This window comes from Echinops telfairi, unplaced genomic scaffold, assembly GCF_000313985.2.
Source record: "Echinops telfairi isolate 266 unplaced genomic scaffold, ASM31398v2 ScPeMD7_7469;HRSCAF=8507_1, whole genome shotgun sequence".
Lineage (NCBI taxonomy): Eukaryota > Metazoa > Chordata > Mammalia > Afrosoricida > Tenrecidae > Echinops > Echinops telfairi.
In genome coordinates, this window is record NW_022111373.1 from 109,461,547 (window position 1) to 109,486,578 (window position 25,032).

The 25,032-nt window shown below is 38.3% G+C and overlaps 1 protein-coding gene across 1 annotated transcript in view; it reads left to right on the forward strand.

Annotated features, from left to right (window-relative positions):
- The first annotated feature begins 1,345 nt into the window (after positions 1–1,345).
- C6 (complement C6) overlaps positions 1,346–25,032 on the forward strand; it is a 128,765-nt gene continuing 105,078 nt past the window's right edge. The window contains exons 1-5 of the mRNA XM_004716938.2: positions 1,346–1,485; positions 9,125–9,287; positions 11,840–11,996; positions 14,004–14,148; positions 20,335–20,476. Coding sequence (XP_004716995.1) covers positions 9,145–9,287; positions 11,840–11,996; positions 14,004–14,148; positions 20,335–20,476 — 587 coding nt within the window. The 5' untranslated portion in view covers positions 1,346–1,485; positions 9,125–9,144. The remainder of the gene's footprint in view (positions 1,486–9,124; positions 9,288–11,839; positions 11,997–14,003; positions 14,149–20,334; positions 20,477–25,032) is intronic.

Genomic DNA, 25,032 nt, shown 5'->3' on the forward strand with positions numbered 1-25,032 from the left:
GTACAGTGATTTGGAGGCAGCAAAGTAGGTCCAGAATTCTAAGGGAATAGGTAAGTAAAAAGAGGTCAGTACTGAAAACCTCTGCCACCATAGATTTACGGATGAATCAGGCTCAGAAAAGGAAGGTTGGGTGAAAACAGTAAGAAATCAAATTAAATGCAGAGCAAAATGCCATTTCTGGAAATTACAAATATGCATGGAAAATGATACTTGTTATTTTTAAATAATAGACACATCTATAAATAGGCATATGGAAGTGAAAACTAGTTATATACATTAATCTACACTTACTATCAGAATCTACTGGAAGGCAAAGGGTCCTATGGGAATAGAAGTGAAATAAAATGGTGGGGAAAACAATTAAACAAAATAAAGCAAAAGATTTTAACAGAGCAGTGATGATATGATTCTATAAAGTGAAGAGTGTGATCAACTCCATTCCTTTAAATCATTTCTAAATGCCACTTTAAATTTTATACATACATATGTGTTTGTGTGTGTGTATTTATAGATGCAAAAATAAAATCCCCCAACAAAATACCATCTACACATTGTATGCCTGGAAGTAATTATTAAGAGTGGCTTTATCCAATGGTTGTCATGGGTGACGGAGGAAGAGTTTTTGCTCAGGGGGCATGCAGTTTAAGAGCGGTGGAATAATCTGGAAAAGGTTATCAATGATGGTTGTACCAGATGAAGAGTGTAATTAGTGGCACTGAATTATACATGGAGAAGTTGTTGAACTGAAGAATGTTTTGTTGTGAATAGTTTTGCCACATGACAAAACACATTACATAAATAACAATGAGTATAAGGAAGAAGAAAATGTTCTAAAATTAACTATGGTAATTATTTTACAACTTTTTGTGACATAATTGAATTATTGAATTGTATGACATGTGGTTGAAATACCAAAAAACCTTTTTTTTTAAGAGTGGCTTTCTCTGGTTGTAAGACATGCATTTTTTTCTTTTAAAATGTAACCTTATTTTATGCTTTATTTATTTTAATGTATTTTAATTTCTATATATTTTCTAAATCTTATTCAATAGATATTTCATACTCAAAATAAATCACAATCTCTACATATTTTTAGGAAATCAACATATTCCTGAAAGGTGGGGGAGGGGTGTTGTTTCATTCTTAAGGAATCTCTTAGGAAAAGTTTTCCATGGACTCAGCGATATCTTTTCCCAGTCAGCTTGAAAGGAAAACCATGGTAAATTCAGGACCTTGTGTAATATCTCATGATTAGAGCTTTAGAGTTACTGATTGAGAGGAACTCTGTAAAGTCCAAAGTTTCTATTGAGTGTGTAGGGTCACCCTCGCCTGCGGTTTGCTCTCTGAAATAGAAACCATTACCTGTTTCCTTTAGCGAAGGGAGAGAATGCTTGTCTGGCTTAACCCAAAACCCTTTTTACGGTGAATTCCTGTTATATCCTCAGCCATTTTCGACTGTATGGAAACCACGATCTCTGATTAAAGGTGAGTGATATAATGTTTCATTTTCATTGTTAATATTTTAACATATAGACCATGCTTTCAACAAGTATTCCTTTTCCATACATGAGCTTTATCCTGAAACTGGAGCCCTTTCTTTTACTTCCTTTTTTAAAAGATCATTTTATTGGGCTACAACTCTTATCACAATCCTTTTTGCTTAAATCTCAAAAGACCCAAAGGCTCATATTTATTTTTAAAAAATGTCCTTTTGGAGAACTTAGTTGAGATCAACTTTTTCCATGAGTTTAACTACAGTTTAAAAGTAAAACAAATAAATCTTTAACCAAAGGGTCAGTCATGCCCCTGGAACGTTCAGCCTACCCTGCCAACAGTAAACGTGATTTTTTCAGCCTCCGGGAATGCGCAGCAGTCAAAAAACATAAGAAATTAGAGATTTGAGCCTTTCTAAAGAAAACAGAAAAGAAGAGCCTGCAGTCAGTGGTAAACTCGAGCACTTTCGGAAAGAGGATAAGAAACTGTGCTGAGCTAAGTGCCTTGGGAGTAACACATTCGTGTATGGGTAATGCTCTGGGAGGTGACTGATAAGAATAAGAAAAACATTTTTAACTAGAATTCCCTAAGTGCCAGCAAAGCTATCTTCAGTGGCTCAGTGAGTTCATCAAGTATTAGAGAGTTCAAAAAAACATTCTAATTATAAGAAAAGCTCAGAATTCCTGCTGTTCTACCTTGGTACTGAAACTGGAGAATTTTTCCTGATGATCAGAAACAGATCTTTATTCAACAAACATTATGTCATTTCATGTTTACATGAAAATGTTTGTATGTCATTTTAGACAACTCCAAAACATTTAAGAAATGTTGAAAATAAATTAGGAACCATTTCATTTTACATTTGGGGTCATGGTAAAAAAATAGTGAATTATCTTTAAGAGAAAAGGATAATAAAACAATTGTTTCTCGTAACACTGAAATATTATGAAAAGAGACACTACTAATGAGTAGCATCTTATCAAATAACAAATTTCGACACGCCATCTTAATTTACAGCGTCTTCCAAATAGCCTGAGGACACTCAAAGTCATAGAAGAGATCACAATAGTTTCTAAGGGGCCTGCTCTTGCAGATTTTAATGATAAACAGTGTGAATCCACCTGTCATGTATGAGCTTCTGGTAAATGGTGTCTGCTTATATTTGATAGTGTTTAATTGCTTATAATGTAACTGCTCCCAATTATTTACTTGCTAAATTCAAGAAAGTGTTTTCCCAATAATTAAGAGAAACATTCTAGAAGTTTCTGTTTCTTCCTGCACAAAAATCTAAGAAGTATAAAAGCAGCTCCACTTAGGGCTCCTTGTTGTCTGTGTTATCAGCATGTAAAGCAGCCCCAATTTTTAAAAATCCAAATTGCAAAAAAAGGGGGGATGGTCTAAGAATCTCTGCTCCGAATGGTCCTAAAGGGAATGAGACAATATCCTTATTTGGAGACTGAGTCCGATGTAGAGGGCTCACACTTCGGGCTTATCACTGCCTAAATTCTCTCCCAGAGACACTGATGGGGCAGTAGTGAACGCACAGTCCGACAGCTCAGAGGCCGGCAGCGGGGACCCCAGCCAATCAGTGGGGGGAATGTGGCAGTCAGCTTCTGTACAGCTTCCGGCTTTGGAAACTGTACAGGGTTGTTCTATTCCATCCTATAGGGTGGTTCTGACGTGGACTCCACTCAATGGCCAACACATTTAGTTTGAGAGTTTTTTAAATGTGATATTGAGTCCTTGAGTGAGCAGTAAGTCTTCATTCAGCTCAACTGAGAACCAAACATTTGAAGGTCTGAGTTCACCCACAGAGGTCTTGGAAGAAACCTCTGATGATCTACTTCTGAATACACGCACCACAGGAACCCTATAGAGTGCTATGAGAGTTTTCTAAAAGATGCTGTTTAAAACTCTTTATTGACCTGAGTTTGTGTCCTAAATGCTCACAATTAGGCTATGCCTAAATCAACTGTAATATATACATGTGGTTTAAATTATGCAGCAACTAAAAAGAATGAAGTAGATATGCATACACAGATGTGGAAAGATCTTCAGGTTATATTACAAGGTGAAAAAAGGAAAAGTGAAGAGTATGCTCCTGTTCATGTATATATTTAAATAATATGCATGCATATCTATTGGCTACTCTGATGTATCGAAGCATTTTCATCCCATTGGAGTCATAAAAAGAGAGACTCCACTAGGTGAAGTGGACTCTACTTCAAACACACTTGTCTCCTGAGCACTTGAGATTGAAAGTTCATGGTGTTTGAGAAAGCAGAAGGCAGCCATACCAAGATTATTGAACAATCGGTAGGGGGACAATCATTGATTTACTACATTAATGCCTATGTGCTATATTGATATACATTATTCAGGCAAACTTGTGACTGACATTGTCAATGAATATTATAGCAAATGTTCCCTAAGAACCAACTCCTATTGATTGTGTAAATAGCATCCAAACATGAAAAGATTGATTCTGGGCAAGTGAGTAATTCCAGTATTGTGATATCAAAAATTAGTACTAGAAGTTAATCAAAGACAATTTTAAAGGAAGATCTTTATGCCCAAAGGAGATGATTAATAATACTCTTTACAATAAATCATCAAATTGGTCTCTAAAGGGAGCCAAAGGTAGATTTAAAAAAAGAGATCCAAGAAAAGGTTTTGGGCTCACATGAAATATTAACACCAATTTAAGAACAATTAGTTCTTACATCGTGATCCTACTAGGTACTCACCCTCAGGAAGGGAACACCAAAAATATGGGTGCTATAGCAAAGTGTGGTGAAGAAATTAGATGGCTCCCAGCTATGAGATAAAATAGCATCTGGGGTCTTAAAGGCTTGTTTCTAAATGAGCAGTCATCTAAGTGAGATGTCAACTAAGTCCACATGGAAGAAGCACATCAACATCATTGACCAAAAGATTATAAATCATATAATCCAAAGTCAAAGGAGGAAATAGTATCAGAATCTAAACTGTGAGATACTGGTTTGCAGAAGGCAGATGACAATGGGATCCCAAGATACATCTGTGGGATCTACATAGGAAATAAGCCTCTGGTGATCTTTCTTGATCCATAATAGAGTGATGGGAAGAAACTGGTTATGAAACAGAGCATCGGAGAGATGACCTCAGAAGTTCAAAATGATAAACCTTCCTGAAGGGTTAAAATCTTGTCAGTTGATCCCCCTCTGATGCACACTGACTGTGCCTTATCTGGTTGGCAACATTTTCTGTATTTTTGTTTGTTTTTTCATATTGGGGTTTATCTCAAATGTGTTTTGTCATTGGGTGTGGCCCTCTTGGATTTTTTCATGTGTTTTCTCAGTTTTTCAGTATATAAAAACCCAGCATGATGGAACCTATAGAGACATCAAATAGAATGAGGGTCTCTGGGAGTTACAGAGGAGGGCGGGGTGGGGTGTAAAAGGGTGCTGATGTCAAGGAGTTCAAGAAGGAAGAGGATGTTTTGAAACTGATGTGGGAGCAGTTGCACAATACACTTGATGTGATTGACTATGGAATAATATGCTATATGTATTAGCTCCCAATAAAATGGTTTTGGGGGGAAAAGTTACAAGTATGACAGGATTCAAAAATGTGAGGGAATTTTCACTATATTTTAATTTCATGTGCATTTTGAAGTGTTCGTAGTTCTTTACAGAATAACAGTTTTTCTCATCTTACGCTGCCTATTTCAACTCGATGTTGTAGTTAGAAATGGCTTATGTTAAGCAGATAGCTTCGTAAGAAAAGTGTTGAGATATAGTGCTTAACATCTGATTTTAATAATTAAGTTAGACCCGTATAACTCTCCAATTAAAATATCTTTCTCACATTCAAAAAAGAGAAAGAAATGGTACTCAGGGGAGTTTCTTGGAATAGGTGGAAGAATCTACGTCTTATAGTGTTCTTTTTCATTCCTTTCTGTTCTGATTAAGTTTATAAAATAAGTAGTTATTTGGGTTCTGTTTCATTTTAATACTAGCCTGAGTTTCCTTATGGGGGATATTCTAAGCTGGTTTAATAGTCTTCTTTGTACATAACTGTATTTCTTAGAACACAGTCTCACTCAACTCACTACATCAAGTCAGCCCTGGGCCACAGGGACCCTGTAAGACAGAGTTAACCACGCCCTCCAGTGTCTGAGGTTGCAGGTGCAGCACAGGAAAGACACGTTCTCCTTCCGAGTGGCTGGTATGTTCAAATGCTGACCTTGTGGATAGTAGCCCAGTGTTTTACCCGCTGTGCCACTAGGACACAGTAAATTCTATCAAATAAAAAAGATGGCTGACTTAATTAATTAGAAGTACTTTAAAACAAACCTGACTCTCAAGAAACCTAGTATGAGATTCAATAAACCACTGCAATGTGCTAAGTGTAAAACAATTAGCTGTCAACAATCACTTTTTGATAAAAGAACAATTAACAGTTGGAGTCCAATTTTGGAGTCCACGTATTTTAAAAATGTAAATTTAGACACTTCATTTAAATTGTAGAACTGATTGTAATTATGGTCCTAAATTATAGGATTCAATTTTCTTTAAAGGTCATTTTTAAAATGTGTCCAAGATAAAATTCATCAAGTATTAATTGACTGTATCCTATGCTTGCTTTTGCTCTCAAAATGCTGAAATTAATAAAATGACCCCAAAAAATCAACCATTATGGTGTTAACATTCTAATGAGGAAAGAAGAAGAGAGAATAAATTTATTTGAATTAATTAAGCAAAATTTAGTCTATTAATATGGCATATGTTAAGAGAGAGAAAAAACAGTGAAGGGGAATAAGAAATGCTGGTGGAAATTGCAATTTTAAACAGGGTAGTCACATATTTATTTTCAAGATCAAAATAATGAAAACCATATTTCTATATTATTTGGGTATGTATACCCTTAATAAATCCAAAACATATATATGACCTTCCTATGATCCTTTCTGTAGTTTGCTAATTTGGAAAGCTACATGACCAACAGATACTATTAAATTTGTAAACGTCTTAATTATTATAACTTTTGAAAATGAATACATTCTGAATGAAGACTTGCCAGGGATTAGCTTAAGAACTTTATATGAACCTTCTGATTTAATTCTAACAAAGGCGTTTATGTTACATTTATCATCTTACTGGCTGTGATGGCTCTTTAGTGGAACAAACTTTCTGCTCTATGGCTGCTTAAACTGTTGCTCCTGATCAGCTCCTGATAAGAGCAGAGCTTTTCAATGGAAACTTTAAATAAATTGCATCATAAATTTCTATGAAGAATTGTAAAATAAAAATGAAACATAGCTTTATCAGTCTAATCCTGAGGACAAAAAGCACAACCAAGGCCTTAGCTACCAGGAAGTGGAAGTAGTCCAGTCAGAGCCAATTGAACCTGTCAGGGTGAAAGGGTTTTTGGATAGTCAAAGCATTTTGTTTGTTGACTTTCTGAAGGGTCGAAGAATGATAACATCTGTTTAAGAGAGTATTTTAGAAAGTTAACCAACACTTAGAATAAACTTCCCCACAGAGTCATCTACTAGGACAATGATCTTTTCATCAAGTAAGGGCCATTTATTTTTAAGGGTTTTTATAGGAAATCATTAAGCACCAACCTTACAAAAATCATTTAGCTGCTTCTGAATTCCTTTTTTTGTTTTATAATTTTTAAAAATCTTGAAAGGATTCCATTTTCTTTAGCCAATCGTGTAAAAAGACTGAATTAGTATGATTAAGGATTCAATTAGTCTTAGTTCTTTAGGGCTGGCATCGTGGTCTATAAATATTGTACTGACTTTGATGGAGTTTACGTTGAAACATGAAGTTTGTACTTTTTATTTTACACTTTAATTCCATTTCTCACAAACTTTTGAAGTCCCCTCATATACGTACAAATACTCTTATAATTAGTTTGGGAAGAGAATCAGCAAAAATAAGGAAATCGCTAATGAGTTGAATTGACCCAATGAGTACAACAATGGAATCCAACATAGTAACTATTGTGAGGATTGAAATGGGTCACTGTGATTTCATCTTAACTTTAATTTTTCAATCAGACTTGTGTAAATTTGACATATTGAGATATTTATATTTATAGCTATTGTTTTTGCCCTTCCTTGTGGGTCCTCTTCAACTAGGACACAAACAAGAATAATTATTTCTTCAGAAACGAGAGCTGGGTTGCTGCTGCTGGGCTATTTTCATCATAATCTCCTCCCTTCTCATAAACTATTGCTTTCTTTGGGCCATGGTTACCATACACTTTTTAGAAAGCGTCCATAATTTCAGCATTATTCCACACACTTGTTATCATAAATATGATATTTGTTCTTGCTTTTATTTTAGCAGGATTCATGCTGTTCTCATGGGGGCTCTATTAAAACTGATATCTTATCCTTCTTATTACCTCAGATTGATCTTGTTCAAACATGTCATAACAAATTGATACAAAATTGTTTTGTTGCAAAATATCTTTTTAATCCATGCATAGTTTTTTATAATGTGCATTTCCCATGAAATTTGTGAAGGTTCCTCATACAATGTTGCCTTCCTCTGGTGAGATATAGAGATTAAAATGATAATAATGGAGGGAGAGATTGTTTTTCAATTTCCCATCAATAATTCAAGAATCATGAATGATCAGTACAGCATGCAGCAGGAGATCACTGGTCAAAGGATTCTCTAGCATCTACTCATGGTTGGAAAAGCCTTCTCATGATCTGGGTGGTGAAGTTCCAAACAGCCTATCCAGTATTGTCAAAAACTCACTGCAGGCAGGCATCTCAACTCAGAAGGAGGACTCTTGGGCTCCTAATGGTGACACTGCCTCTGCATGATTTTACTTCATTAAACCTCAGTTTCAACATCCATAAAACCAGGAAGTCTGACCAAGAAGTTTCAAAGATCCTTCTTGCCCTAACTTCTAGGACTTTGCATGGAATGCTAGGTTGTGGGTTGTGCTATTTCTCTTCAGCTGTCCAAGCAGGCTTGGTTTCTAGGTGCCAGAAAAGTAAATGAAGCCTAAACTCCTTCTCCTGATTTCAGAAGTATGAAAAATTGAAATGTATTTGAGAATGTTTTCCCCAAATAAAAGGCAGTCTTTTTAAGGAGTGTAATTTCATATATTGTTGTTGTTAGGTTTTATTAATTTTTGATCTATAGTAATCCCATGTGACAGAGGATAACTACCCCTCTTGCGTTTTATAGGCTGTAATCTTTATGGGAGTAGTATTTTCTCCCCTTAATCCAGTGGGTGAGTTTGAAATGCCAAACTTTTTGTTAGGAGAGGGGTGCAATTCCATTGTGCCATCAGGGCTCTTTGTATAAGATGCATCAGTACATTTTTGGAAGGAAACATTTTCTTGGAGCCTGTCTATCTATAGAATGAGCCCATGGTAAGGAGACTATTCATTAAAATGAAAACCAAGAGGGTAGCACGTGCCCCAATTGAACTGATGATGAAAATCTTCCATGCTTGAAGCCTTCAGAAATAGGACACTATGTTGTGTTGATTTATAGGCAAACTAGATGAAGCAGATGGTTTCTAAGACCACATCATAATCTGTGACTGCATATGACTTGGACATTTCTGTTGCTAAAATTTTTGTTATGTATATCCTATCTTTCCATTTCAGGACCTGGAGACTCTCAAGCTATGGCCAGACATCCCCTCTTGCACTTCATTCTGCTGAGTGTTGTGACCAGTGGGAGCCAAGCCTGTTTTTGTGACCATTATCCATGGACTCAGTGGTCCAGCTGCTCAAAGACCTGCAATTTTGGAACCCAGAGTAGACAGAGGTAGGTGCAAGCTATGAAACTTTCCTTTGTGGGTTGGGAGACCTCAGGAATGGAGCTAGGAGTACCAGAAGTGCCACTGGGAGAATGGGTAAAATGTATCTCACTGTGGATGGAAGTTGAAATCTTTTGATAAAATAGTCAAATTTGTCTTCTGTATAACAATGATGGATTTCAAAGAAATGTAATTATGAATCTGGGTAAGACTGACAGTTGACTAACATATTTAGAGTGACTACTCAGTGTTTCTCTCAGTCAGCAGAGTTCTGCTTGCACACACTTAGTGAGCTAATTATAGAGAATTTCTCCTGAGTAAAACACAGGACCTCAATTGAGCAGCACCATTAGCTGTTAGCTTGATTGTTGGCATGTACAAGAAGGCAAACAAACTGTGTTTATTCAACAACAGTTAATAATTTAGCCTTATTACTAATTCAGTCTACTCATTTCCCACCATTTCTTCTATGCCCTAGAGATGCTCACATGACATAAGATGAGGGCAACAAATGTACAGATGTGCTTGACATACAATGGATATATGTATGGATTGTGATAAGAGTTGTATAAGCCCCAATAAAATGATTTTTTTAAATGAAAGACACGCATTGGATGTGTTTTTAATATTATAGCACATTTTGCATACTTCTTTTAGAAAGTTATTTTCACATATGTGAGTCTCATTAAAATCGTCAGTGACTTCCCTATTAAACCTTTCGCTAAGCATATGGAAACATATTTGTTTGTATTATCTGCCTATGTAAGAAATCTTCAGTAGTGCTCTTGTTATAGCTGTTGTCTTTGGTGACCTCCTACAACAGAAAACAATTGCTCTGTTCCGCACCACGAGGGGTGGGGACCCAACAATTTTCAGCTGTGATCTATAGGCTTTGCATTAACTAATGTTGGGGAGTGAGACACCTGGCATTTCTGTATAGTTCATCTTGGTCTGGAAGTTCTGCTGAAACCCATTCACTATTGGGAGTCGGGAATTCTAGCACTTAACCACCAATGCTCTGTGGGGTTAAGGGTAAGAGGGAACCCCACAAAACATCACAGGTTCGGTAGGCGCAATTGTACAGCGATAATAAGTAGAGATTATAGTAAAGTCGTAGAGAGCATGAGAGTTAAAGGATGGAGTCAAGTAATGGAGTCAGACGCAATTCATGGTAGCATATCTCACCTCCGCCCGGCTTGATGGTCCTCGTGGAGGGGGCTTAGCCATCAGAGAAGAAGCCGCTGCTTCGTCCTCCTTAGTCACCTTCTCCAGCCACCCTCGGCCAGCCACCCTCTCGAGAACCAGGGAGCCTCATTATTTATTGCTAACCACGCATCATAGAGTCATACATCACAGAAAGGGGCAATACAATTCATTCTAGAACAAGTTTGATCACTCTAACGTCTCACATAATAAAACAGACAATTACTATTCTGGGAGGCATGCAAGTTCCCTGATGGTGGACAATAACCTGAGTCACCAGGAGGGGTATTAACATAGGGGTATTAACATAAGCAATACAATCAATAGGAGGGGAATCACCTAGGGGTGTGCCCACATTGGTTGTGGAATAGACAGTGGTGTCTGCTTGATCTAGACAGCTGATAATGGCTATCTAACCTTGGTCACCCTTGGGCCGGGTTTGCCCTCTCTGGTATCTCTTGCAAGTGAATAGACCACCATTATCCTTATCAGAAGGGAGTGGGTCTTATTCAGGGTGAGTCAGACTAATAGTCTAGCCACTACAGATGGCCGATGTTAAGGAGAATAACCTCTGACCTACTCTCGCTGATCACCTATTGTACAGTCACTCTTAAGCAGCTAAGTTTGGAACATTTTTTGGGGAGACAACTTAAGAGAAATCCTTCTGTTCCCCACAATGCTCTCCACTGTCTACCAAAACACAGTCCAAACTATCCTGTCCTTGGCAATCATGCATCTGACAGGTCTGGCCTTCACGCTCTTCCCTGACATGACATGCTGTCATCCACCTCTGGTCTTTGCATGTGGATACTCTTCCCTTTTTCACCCAGAGAATACACTCTAACTTTTCAAGATGTAGCCCTCCTGTCATTTTCTCTTTGAAGGTGGCCCCAGAGTTTTATATCAATCACATTGTGTTGTTATTTTTTTTAAACAATCCACACTAAATTTATTTCCATTCTTCCTTCTTGCCTTTCTCTTCGGCCTCTCCCAGGAGTTCGATCAGGATGGGCTTAATGAATGTGTGGCTTTTGCAATCCTTTAGAAGAGTTTCCTGCTTGACTTGACCTCTAATGTTTAATGCTCTATTATTGCTGTTTAATGCTCTGTGGTTGCTGTCTTGAAATGACTAATTTTTAACAACGGCATTGCACTGTCATCCTGTACATGGCCTCCCAAATGATGTCATCAGTCCTGAATTCCATCAAAGAGAAAGAGCATCTCCCATGCCAGTCTGCCTGATTTTCTGTGAAAACCTTTGATTCATGATAACAAATATTCAACGGGACTTTCCTATTGGACTAGAGCCATAGTCACACACTTGTTCTGAGCAGTCTTTTTTCCCTCCCTCTTTCAGACAAATAGTAGTCAACCAGTACTATTTGGATAATTTTTGTGACCAGGTTTGCACCAAGCAAGAGATCCGAGAATGCAACTGGCAAACGTGCCCCATCAATTGCCTGCTGGGAGATTATGGTCCATGGTCAGATTGTGACCCTTGTGTTGAAAGTCAGGTAGGTAACTTATAAGCATATCCAACAACTAAATAAAAAGATCTGGCTCCATGATAGGCTCAGCAGGGACAGAAATATTGATTTTTTATTAATTTGTGGAAATAAACTGTCCCTCCATCCAGTGAAGGAAACTTTTATTTGTGACAAGGATGTTTTGTTTGATATGTTTTACCAGCATGTGAACTCTAAATGGAAATTCTGCCTTTACACTTATATTTGCCTGGCTCTGGAAATTCAGAGAGCAAAATCCGGAATAACAAACAAACATTTTAGCCCAAAACTTAAAATCAGACAGATATTAGGGAAGTGAATTAAAAGTCTGGACTTCTTGTTTTCCTCTAATTTCTCTTTTCCCGTGAGAAAGTGCTCCAACTTGTTTGCCTTTCTACCTGCAATATGTACTCACCTCAAGCTCATTCCTGTAAGGGTGTGGACCTTGAGGACCTCAGGCAGGTCCCATGCTGAATATTCACACATTAAGTAAGAAAGAGAAATTCATATTTGGAGCACTTTCTCTATGAGATGAAGCATGCAAGGCCCCATACAGGTTTGTCATCGTTGTTGGTCCCTAACTCAGGAGGACCCCATGCCAACAGATTGAAACCCTGCTCCTTCCTGCTTCCTCTCCATGTGAGGTTGCAATCAAGCACAAGGTTTACCTAGGGCTGATTTTAAGAAGTAGATTTCCAGTCCTTTCTTCCTCCTCTGTCTTAGTATTGACGCTCTACTGAAATCTATTTAATATCATAGCAACTTGCAAGACTCCACTGGCAGGCAGGCGGTGGCTGTACTTGTGGAATTAGCCCATTAGCCAGGAATCAAGCCCTGGTCTCCTGCTTGTTAGTTGGTGACTATCCATTACTACTCCTCTAATAGACCTTTATATATCACCTTACTTAATATTTTTCCCAATTGTATTTTTCTACTCATTTTAGAAGTTAGGAAGTTATATCTCATAACAAGTCAAACAGTTTTGCCAAATTGCTATGTGCAACACCACTAATGAATGGAGGAGCTGCATTTTGATCATGGATTTGCTGACTTCAAAGTCATTACTCATAAATCCTAGAGAGTTTCATCCTCCCCTCAGTCTTCATTTCACTATTTTCCATTAAAAAAAAAATGCTAATATGGAGAATTCATCAAGCTTGGTTTCTATGGTTACATTTTTAGGAAAAAGGATCTCAGATATTCTTTCACATGTACCATTCCACATAATCTTTGGTATACTGAAGGGCTTTGGATATATCTTGAAGAATTTACTGTGCTTGGCAAATATTTGTGCATTTGATTTTAATTTACTTTAGAATCATGAACTTTCAGAGTTAGAGAATCTGTAGAAATCATTTGTCCCACTTCTTAATTTTACTGCCTGGGAAATTGAAGCTGGGGTAGGTAAAGACTTTCCTTAGGGTACACAGTCATTGTACTGAAAGAACTACTTGTAAAGTTTGTCACACCAACACTAGGACTAAGAGCCTCCATTTTAGTCAAAAGGGCAAAAATATAAATCAACCCTCAAATTTTCATGCAATTGATATTTTGGGGGAGCCATAGCAGTTAGATCAGCCGACCCCCACCTCCCCAGCACCAAATGATCTTTAAACTTTAAACCAAAAATATCCCCTGAAATCTTAGTAAAATCAATGAATAGTTTAGCTTAACTAGTGAAGAGTGTACTCAGTCTTAACCATTGGACTCCTTTAAAAAGCTAGCTACGTGTTCAGATTCACAGCAGTAGGTCAAACAATTAGACAGGAGACCTTTACTGGGATAGTTATTTATGTTGTTGGGAAAGGGATAACTTGGGGAAGGAGGATGATAATGGTTGCAAAACTTAAAGAATGTCATCAATGCTACCGAATTGTAAGTTTAGAAATTCCAGAATTGGTGTATATTCTGCTGTGTAAAATAAACTCGATATACACCAAAGAAGCTCGGTTCGCGTAAATATATTTCTGGTGATGACCTTATCTCCAAATTACCCATATTTCTCTTTCTTTTCAGTTTAAGTCTAGATCTATCTTGCGCCCCAGTCAATTTGGGGGACAGCCTTGTACTGAACCCCTGGTGAGCTTTCAGCCATGCATTCCATCCAAGCTCTGCAAAATCGAAGAGATTGACTGCAAGAATAAATTCCGCTGTGACAGTGGTAATGCATTTTTGTAAAATGTACAATGTGAACTAAAAACAGCTATATAAAAGTTATACCAACTGACTACCAGTGAAAGTCCCACCAAATTTTACAGAATGAAGGTGGGAAGAAGAGCAATGCTACCAAGTGCAAGCTATTTTTGTGTGAAATTACAGCTCTTGAGTTACACTTACCTTGACCACTTACCTGATTCACGCATCCATCAAGCATTGGTGGTCAGGTTCCTAATGTGTTAAAGCAAAAAGAAAGAGGAAGAGGAGTAAAAAGAGCACAGGGTAGTTTTTATGTTTTTAAGAATCAGCTCTTGATAAGCATAAATGTCTATAATGAAAATAATCACATGAAAAGAAGAGACAGATTAAACCGATTTTCAATCTAGTTTATTATGCTATATTACCAATAAGCACCAAAACCTACTGCCAGAGAGTTAATTCTGGCGCATATCATCCCTACAGGGCAGAGTAGAACGGTCCCTGTGGGTTTCCACTGTTGAACATCTTTACAGGAGCAGAAAGCTCTACCTTTCTTCCATGGAGCAGGTGTTGAGTTTGAAATGCTGAACTTGTGGTTGGTACCCCAATGCATAATCCACTACACCACCAGAACTACTATGTTCAAATTACATTTTATTTATAAGCACAGGCAGCAGATCATTTTAGACTCATGAACTATAGCATGCTGACTTCTCATCTGAATAATCACTTTGAACTTAAAACAAAATTAAATTCAGATTAGTGAAATCCAGTCCATGTCTTTGTGTTATGAAATACCCTAAAAGGTAAATTAGTTCAAAATTAACAAACAATTTCCCTTTCCTCTTTTTCTCCTTAGCCCAGCTTTGCTGTTCTTTTCAGAATGCCAGACAGAAATCCTGGTGTCAAAATTATTCCACTAAACCCCACTAATGTATGATAAGTATAAGAAAAGATAGATAGACAGATACATCAATAAGTATTCCTATAAAATAAGAAAAACGTTTACCATACCAAATGTGAAACTGTTTCCTAACACATCCTCCAGCATGGTCTATACACTTCTGAAGGATGTATTCCTTTTTCTATAACCCTCTACCCCACCCCCCCAAATTCTACCTCATCAAAGCTATCGCTTTGACGATCTTTGAACAACACAAAAGTTTTTCCCTTAAAATTTTCTTGAAGCTAAAATAAAATGAAGTATCAAAGAGTAGGACAACCATTAATACCCTCAAAAATGAGTATTTAATTGTCATGATGGAAAAAAAAAATCCTTGGCGAAATTTTCTTGACCTTTTCCTCATCAATGCAATTTTCAATTTTCTTAAAAATCCTTCCTAATAACCCCCAATGGACATTCTGTGGATTTGAACAACATCTATTAATATGTAAAGACCTGGAATTAGAAAACTATGTTAGCTTGAGTGGTCTAGAGGAACAAAACCAGTGACACTCATAAATGTATAAGAAAGAGCTTTCTATAAAGAAGTCATCTTATGTCAAAAAGGCAATAACAGCCCAATTCAACGTAAGCCAAAGGGTCTGATGCTAGCCAGAGGCCTCTTCAGACTCACTTAGTTGCAAGCTGACGGTGCAGAAAGGTGAAGTGGGATACAGGAAAATCACAGGCCTGAGAGCGAAGATCCATGGATCCAAGTTCAGTGGAAACATATCAGGGCATCAACAGCTCTCAGGGGCCACACCTGGAGGTAGACACAAAGTCCCAGCAAGCAGTGTGCGAAGGGGAAAAGAGAAGAGACCTTCTTACTTTCTTTCTTACAGGACAGGCCACAAGTCCAAAGAGGCACCATCGGGCTATGACCTAATTGATAGACTGGACTCTACTCCTCCTGTTTCATACAAATTCAAGTGGACATAAAATCTAACTACCACACACCCCAAAAATAGGAGATCATGTTCAGCATTCCGCAGCCTGTCAGAACTAAATGAAAAAAAACCAAGCCTCAACTGGAAATATTAAAAGGATTCGGGGGACAAAATAAGGAACAATGCATCAAAAGAAGATGTAAAGAAATAACAGTCATTGTACTGAATAGAATTGATCAACATTTAACAATTTCAGGAGGTTGTATATTATCAAGAACCTCTGATGGTTTTAAAGGAAGAAGTTCAAACTGCACTGAAGGCATTGGCAAATATTGACAGGATGTGAATTGAAATATTTCCATAAACTTACATAGCATTAAATAGTCTATGGCAAGAAATTTGAAAGACAGCTACCTTTCCAATTGAGTGGGATCGGTCCACAGCTGCCCATTCTAAAAAAATATTGACCCCATAGAATGCAAGCATTATCAAAAATATCATTAATACCACATGCAAGTAAATGTTGCTGAATATCATGTTTGAAAGTTTGCAGCGTTGTTGTAATTAGGTGCCACGCAGTTGGGTTCTGACCCATAGCGACGCGTATGCACAACAGAGTGAAACACTGCCTGGTCTTGCACCGTCCCCACACTTGTTCCTGCGCTCGAGCCCATTGTTGCAGCCCCTGTGTCAATTCCTCTTAGTAAGGAACTTCCTCCTTCTCACTGCCCCCTTACTTCACCAAGCACAATGCCCTCCTTTAGGGACCCGTCTCTCCTGACATACCCAAAGTAGCTGAGACAAAGTCTCGCCATCTTTGCCTCTGAGGTGCACTCTGGCTGTACTTCTTCAAAGGCAGATTTTTTTTTTGTCCTTTTGGAGTTTCCAGAAATTCGAGCTGGATTCAAAAACTGACATGGAACAAAGAATATCATAGCTGATGTTAGATGAACTTTGGCTAATTGATGGCAAAGAATACCAGAAAGATGTTTACTGGTGTTTTATTCATGATGCAGAGACTTTTGACTGTGGAGGACATAACAAACTATGGATAACATTGCATGGACTGGGACACCCAGAACACAGCCATACCCGTACAGAACTTCAACATAGGCCAAGAGGCATTTATCCAAACACAACATGGGGAAATTGAATATTGTTAAATCAGGAAAGATATTATCAGGGTTGTATCCTTACATCATAGGATTCAATCTATATACTGAGCAAATAATCTGAGATGTACAAAGCATTAGGATAAGTGGAAGGCTCATTAACAGCTTTCGATATGAAGATACACAACACTGTTTAATGATAGCGAATGAGACTTCAAGCACTTACTGATGAAGACAAAAGACTACTGTCTTCCAAAAGGATTATACCTCAATGTAAAGCAAACAAAACTCGTCTCCACTTGACCATTAGATGACATCCTGTTAAATGCAGAAGAGATTGAAGTTGCCAAGGATTTCCTTTTCCTTGAATCCACAACCAACCCTCACGCAGTCAAGACATCAAAGGAATTGTAGTGGGCTAACCTGCTGTGCAGTGCACTTTTAGTGTTAAAGAGTAAAGCTGTCAATATGGGGATGAATGTTCACTTGAAACAAGCCATGGTATTTTCAATCACCTCATATGCATATAAAAGCTGGACAAGGAATAAGGAAACCATATAAGAGTTAATGCATCTGAATTATGGTGCTAGTGAAGAATACAGAAAGTACCATGGACAGCCAGAAGAACAAACCAATCCGTCATTGAAGTACGGCTAGAACGTTTCTCAGAACAGAATCCCAGTTTCCTTTGATACGTTGGCAGGAGGGATGAGCGCCTGGACAGGGACCTCGTGCTTGGTAAAGTTGAGGGCAGCAGAAGAACAGACCTTCGTTGAGATGTGTAGACACAGGGGCGCTAACACTGGGCCCAAATAGAACACTTGTGATGGCAGTGCAGGAGTGGGCAGTGTTTTATTCTGCTGTACGTAGGATCCATGTGCCTGCACCATATCAAAGACCCATGACGGCAACATGTCTAGTACCCTGTTGACAGAACTCTTCTGTGCAAACACCAGGGAACTTGTTGTAGCTCTTCCTCTCTGAGAAAATGTGATGTTGATTCATTCAAGCTTATTTTAAACTTCTCAAAACTTAGCCTTTACAACAATGTTCACGTGCCAGGTCGAAAGTCTGAAAAATGTAAAAGAAGAAAGAAAAGGAAAAAAATGTAACATATTAGGGGACTTCAAAATGTTTGTGGAAAAATGGAATTAAAAAGCGTTGAGCCCTGGTGGTGTAGTGGTCATGTGTTGAGCGGTGGTCCGAATGGTGAGCAATTTGCAACCATCAGCAGGGCCTCAGGAGAGACTGGGCTTTCTGCTCCCACAAACAACTCTTGTCTCGGAAACACCCAGGGGTCGCTCTGAATTAGCATTGAGTTTGGTTTGGTTTTGATGCTCTGTAAACTTTACCTAATTCACAATCAAAAAATGTTAATGGCTTTTTTTCCTATGAACTTTTGTACACCCTCATGCATTCTTTTTCTTTTAGAAAAAGTTTTTTTCTATTTCAAACTAAATTATTCATGCTAATTTAACTTCAAACAAACAAACAAAACTACAGAGATGTACTATTTGAAAATTGAGCATCTCTCAAGTTATACCTTGGGGTTGACAGAAATTCAAGTCCATTTATATTTTCAGTCTTGTATGAAAATGTTGCTCATAATTAGGATCCTTTATAATAAGGATTCCAAAGTAATGCAAGATTTTGAATCATCAAAGGAAGACTTAATTATGTTCATTTCATTCTACTGTCTTAGTAAAGAGTATTAGCTAAAAGAGCTTAAATTAAGGAGAGCATTCTATTAATCACAAAATTTAATTCAGCAGAATATTCAATTCCCCCCAGCATTTTAGTTAGTCAAAATAGTCATGCATAACGGTACTGAGATGCTTGTCACACCTCACCTGGACAGTCTTGCACAAAACATTTAATCACTATTTTGTGAGATTGTATGCAATGGTATAGATGCAGAACCCCTGATTGCTAGCAAGAGAGTGAAAAGCAGGAAAAGGCAAATCTCTTATTGCACCTAATGCATTTCAGTTTCTATAATATATAGTTCTATATTCGTTTCGGGAATCTCATTGGAGTCAACCAATATAAGAAGGAAATGGAACTCTCTGAGTACATGCAATTTGAACCACTTTTTAATTTTCTCACTCAATTTGCTACCTACTATTGTAGTGTGTAGATGCTTATCTCATCCAAAAAATAATTATATACAGTAATAATATTTACTGGATATATCTATAGCAAAATAATTACTAATTATGTGAACAACAGGACTTCAAAGAGTTCATGGAAAAATCTATTATATTTTTCCTTTTTCTATTTTTTCTATTATATTTTTCTAGGAATTTTTGACTACTCATATTAAAAGAAAGTATATATCATAGTAATATGTACTGGTTATACAGTAAAACATTAACTATTTGTGTATATTAAAGGAATTATATAGTTAAATACGATAAGTCTATGGCAAAATAAGAGTCCACTTTTATTTTTGACCTGTATAAACAACCCCCAATCAAGATATAGAAGGTTTCTATTCAGAAAGTTCTTTTCATTTCCCTTTTCAGTCAATCCTCTCCTTGTTTCTGAAATTCATACATAAGAATCATAGCATGGTCTTTAAGGGTCTGACTCCTTCTGGTCAGTTTTGAGATTTATTCATGTCATTGGGTCTAACAGCAGATCCTGGCACACATAAAATTGCAGTCTTTTAAATAAGAACCTTGAAGCCACCATCCTAGATCAAAACAAATTCTGAACCTACTGTTAATTTTCTCAGCACACCATGATCTGGATCTCTCCAGCAGGTTGACAGTAAAGAGCCTGAGATTCTAGAATTAATTTTCTTTTTTGAGACAATCAGACCATTCTCCAAAGCTCACTGCCACCAACTTAATTCTGATTCATAGCCACCCTGTGGGACAGAGGAGAACTGCCCTTCTGGGTCTTTGAGGCGGCAAATCTTCAAGGGAGTAGAAAGCGTCATCTTTCTCACAGAGAGCAACAGGTGGCTTTGAACTGCTAATCCAGTGCTAAGCAGCCCAGTGTGTAACCCACGATGCCACTAGGACTCCCATCAGCACAATCGTGACTAAATAATCCTGTGGGGAGTCTTGTTATCTTTTTTTTTTTTTAAAGAAAGGAAAATGTCAGTCAGAAGACTTCATTTCTACATGTCCCTAAATATCTATCAGAAATAAGCAAAATGCTCCTTAAATTTTACCTGGAAATTTAAATCAGCTGTATTTTGAATGTATAAATCCTTTGTGAAGTGCTCATTGATGTTGCTATTGTTCGTCTTTCTTGACCAGGCCGCTGCATTGCCAGCAAGTTAGAATGCAATGGAGAAAACGACTGTGGAGACAATTCGGATGAAAAGGACTGTGGGCGGACAAAGGCCATATGCCCGCGGCAGTACCAACCCATCCCAAGTGTGCAGCTGATGGGTGCCGGGTATGTAACTGTTAGTCATTTTTGAGACAGCCAGGCTCCTAAGAACGAATGGGTTAGAAGCAGCAAACAAGGAAGCCATTTGTCTACACATCATTTGTCTACCTTTCTCACTCTGCTCCTATTAAAGTCGTAAGCCCTGTCTCTGATCTACCTGGCACAAGTGGCTTGTGATCTTACTCCTGGTAAATCCGAAAATCAGCATTTGCATGTTTATCTTGTGCTACACAAAGTTATGAGCCCTTTAAACACATGATCTTTTTCTTCTCATCACATCTCTATCTTGGATATTGCTCACATTGGAATTTTAGAATTCCCAATAATGACAAGAATGTTCATTCTGATAGCTCCGGAGTGGATCCGAGTGATGGTCTTAGCTGGGTGAATAAAACCCGTAAGTGACGGGAGCAAATGTAGCAGGCGATTTTCTCAGAAGTTGACCTATGAGAGTGTAGAAAGGAAAAACCTTAAAGAAGCAATCCCAGTCTGACGGGGAGAGGCGAGCCCGGGTTGACCATAGGAGACAAAGGCAGAAAGAAAAGAGAGGACGGCCAGCATTTTTTCTAATGTGTGTGGGAGAGGCAAGTTGGCATGACTCCAGTGTCCACAGCTTCTTGCAGGAATCGTGTGAGGCATGAGTAGGTCAATCGTTTAAAAGGCAGGAGGTGAAACCTGAGCTGCCACCTAATCCTATGTGTTCCACTGTCCAGTCAGGGTACTGAGCTTCTTTCAGAAAGCTTACATACCTGTTTGAGTCCACCAAAGAGTAAATGAAAAAGAATTCACACCAGTCATTAAAGTTCAGGTTCTTTCTATGTGTGTACTGACTCAGAAATAACATTTATAATACAGAGGTGAACATACTGGAGGAAGCCTCAGAAATAACACTCAACCCTCCTCCTTCTCTCTGAACAGTGCTCAGAGCTTCTTATTTCAGGACTATGTGTTCATGAGGGTATTGGGGTTTGGCAAGGGATTATAAATTAATTATACTAGGTGCATGTCTTAAATCATTGAAGCAGAAATGATCCCTGATTGAGACTTAAGAAAACTCAGAAACAACAGCCTCTGTGCCCTCCTCTAGCTGTCCTAAAGGAATCTCCCTTAATTTTTCAGCCAGAAGTCAGATTGGGTATTGCTTCATACTGGGCTTTTATAAAACTGAAGTATTTCCTAATGCTTCTGGATTTGCATAATATGAAACCTTGAAGTGTCAAAGGCAAACAGCAGAAATTGTAAGCAGTTTTACTTGATTTAGAATACAAACCAGAAGCTACTGGACCAAATTCAGGAATGCCAGTAAAATGAAACAACTATTAATCTGGATGAAAAAAATTTTTTTAAGAGCTGGTCCTAGGCCAACCACAGCCAAATAATTTAACACCCCTGCGTCTCAGTTTCCTCCTCTGTATACTGAATTAATACAAACTGACCTGAAAGTCTGTACAACAAATCTCAATTAGGACTGATTCTAATGAGAGTTCTTCAACTTCAACTTCTTTTTCTCATTGTAGAGATATACTTTTCTTCTTTTCTTTCCCTGGAAAAATAATTCAGGTCTTCCACTGACAATCATGTCTTCTAATGTTCTAATTGGTGAGAGGCAATACTGTAATCTTACCTCTGGTTCAGCTGGTCTAGACTCTAGTGTTACAGATGGCAGGACCACATGCTGTGTATACTTTGGCAGAAGAACCGTGTGGCCCTGTGCCAAGCAGAACTGTTGTCCCAAGGTTTCTCAGAAATGAGCAAAATCCGCTGGCTCGGGACAGTCTGTCCTCTTCTCCTCTCAACAGGGATGAAAAGTTTCGAGTGGCTTACTGGAATCTCTTTACTAATCTACTGCCTTCAGAAACCCTGCTCTCCCCAACACATTTCCACCCACCAAAAGCAGCCTCCTGAATGGCTGTCTCTTCTTTAAAATTTACATCTCTCCAAGACACAGCGTGGAACTTGGATATAAAAAGTATTCAGAATAGTCTAGACCATTTTGAAAAATAATAACCAATAATAACAAAGTCACACTTTTTGATTTAAAAAGACTTCCTGGCTATAATAAATAAGACAGAGTGCTACTGGCACCAGGGTAGACCTTTGGATTCATAGGGTAGAATTGAGAATTCAAAACTATACTCCTTCTTTGAACATTCCATTTCAAATGGTACTAAGACCATCAAGGAAAGAATAATCTGTTCAACAAATAATGCTAGAAAAATTGTTATTCACATGCAAAAAAGAAAATTGGACCACTTCCTCGCATCTTACCAAATATTAACTCTAAAAGGTTCATAGCTCAAATGGAAAATCTAAAACTATAAACTCTAAGGAGATAACAGAGCAAATCTCCATGGCTTTGAGTGAGGCAAATCTTATAAATGACGTCAAAAGCATAGATGATAAAAGAAAAAGAATTAATTTATAGGTTTTATAGGCATTTAAAACATTTGTGCCTCAAAGAACACCCTCCTGATTGTAAAAAGACAGTTCACATAGTGGGAGAAAAATATTTGCAATGTATATCTGATAAAAATTTTATATTCAAATTGTATACAGAAATTTTCAAAACAATAAGATAACCCAACTAATAAATGGATAAAGGATATACCAATGGCCAGTAAGCACGTAAAAATATGCTCAGCACTATTAGTCACTGTTGTGTTGCTTTCAGGTGGCATTGAGGTGTTTCTGCATCACAGCAACCCTCTGAACATAATCAGACACTGCACAGCCTGGGTCGTCCTCACACGGTTTGACATGTTTGAGCCCATTGATGTAACCCGTGTGCAAATCCATTTCATAGAGGGTCTTCTGTCCCTCTTAGCCCCTAGATTGCTAGGACATCTTTTCCTAGGGATTGGTCCTTCCTGATAACATGTCCAAAATATGTGAGATGAAGTCTCACTGCATTCGCTTCTAAAGAACAGCCATTCTGGCTGTACTTCTTCCAAGACAGATTGGTTTGTTCTTCTGCCATGCTGTATTATTTTCAATATCCCCTGCCAATGCCATGTCTTCAAAAGCATCAATTTTTATCCAATCTTCCTTATTTATTGTTCACACGTCTCATACATATGAGGTGACTGAAAATAGTGCATCTTAGTTTTCAAAATGACATCTTTAACACTTTTAGGAGGTCTTGTGCAACCCATTTGTCCGATGTAATAGGTCCTTTGATTTCTTGAGTGCTGCTTCCAGAGTGCTCATTGTGGATGCACGTAAAATGCAATCTTTCATACCTTCAACTTTTTCTCCATTTATTATGATGTGTTATTAGTTGTTAGGAAAATGTAAATCAAGATCACAATGAAATAACACTTCACACTAAGTAGCGCGACATAAAAGTGAATGATAATGAATGTATGACAATGTAGAGGAAGTAAAGCCCACACATCCACCTGATGTAAATGCAAATGGGGCAGCCACGTTGGAAGCAGTTTGCAGATGTCAGACATTCAAACGGAGTGACTCGTGACTCCGTAACCCCACGCCTTAATTGTGTCCCCAGGAGAAGTAAGCACAGCCTATGCACGCAATCTTTGAATCTGGATGTTCTTAGTATCATTATTTACAATAATCAAAAATAGAAATAGCCCAAATATCCATTAATTAATCCATGGATAAGCAGGATGTTACGAAGATATTCAATAGGATATTGTTATTATTTGCTGAGTTCAGCAAACCGAATGTTAAATGGCATTTATAGTCAAAGGTCTTTCTATGGTGGGTGACTGGGCAGCTACCCAATGAGGGAATCAGAAAGCACATTCATTACTCTTTTTTAGTGTTCATCTGAAGAGCAGTGTTGTTATGATAACAGTTTTTTAAATACTTTGAGTGGTCATTAGGGCAGTGTACCCATGTAAATTATTTTACTCCCCCACCGGTTTAGCTCATTGTAGGAGCCATGGTCTCCACCCTTCTTGTCCAGAGTTTTCCACTTTTTCCCTACTCCTTTACTTTACCAGGACTGATCTCTCCTGATGTTATGTCCAAAGTACGTGAGAAAAAGTCTCGCCTTCAGTCAGGACCGATGGGGTACCATGCTCTGGCCTCAGAGTCTGTCCTTTATACTCCCTGGGGGGAGGGGGGGAGGGGCTCTCTGCTCTGCTCCCATGGTTGCTCTGCCGCACGCTTTTAGTGGTTTGCCTCAGTGTCTCAGGGTCAGTCTGGGCCAGTCCCGACACTGAGTCTCCAGTGTTGTCTCCCTTAGGGGCTGGGGCCATCAAGGGACGGCATGTCTCATGGTGGGATCAGCCATATTGTCCACTCTGTCCATTGGCTGTTCAGAGCAGGGATGTCGCCTCCAGGCTTGGTGGGTCAGGATGTGCTCCACTCTCTCTTCTTCCTCCTAAGTGCTCCCATTTGCTCTGATCAGACATGCTCCTCTCCCCTAGCTGAAGCTTCAGTGCCGTCCTCTCAAGTAAATTCTTCTGGGGGGAGAGGCAGTTGTCCCCATAGCTGGCATGGGGGCCGAGCCCTCAGGCCCCTCCGCTGGCTTCCCACTCCTTGCCAACAAAACCAGACCTTGATCTATTTACAGGATTTTCTTTCTGTTTAAA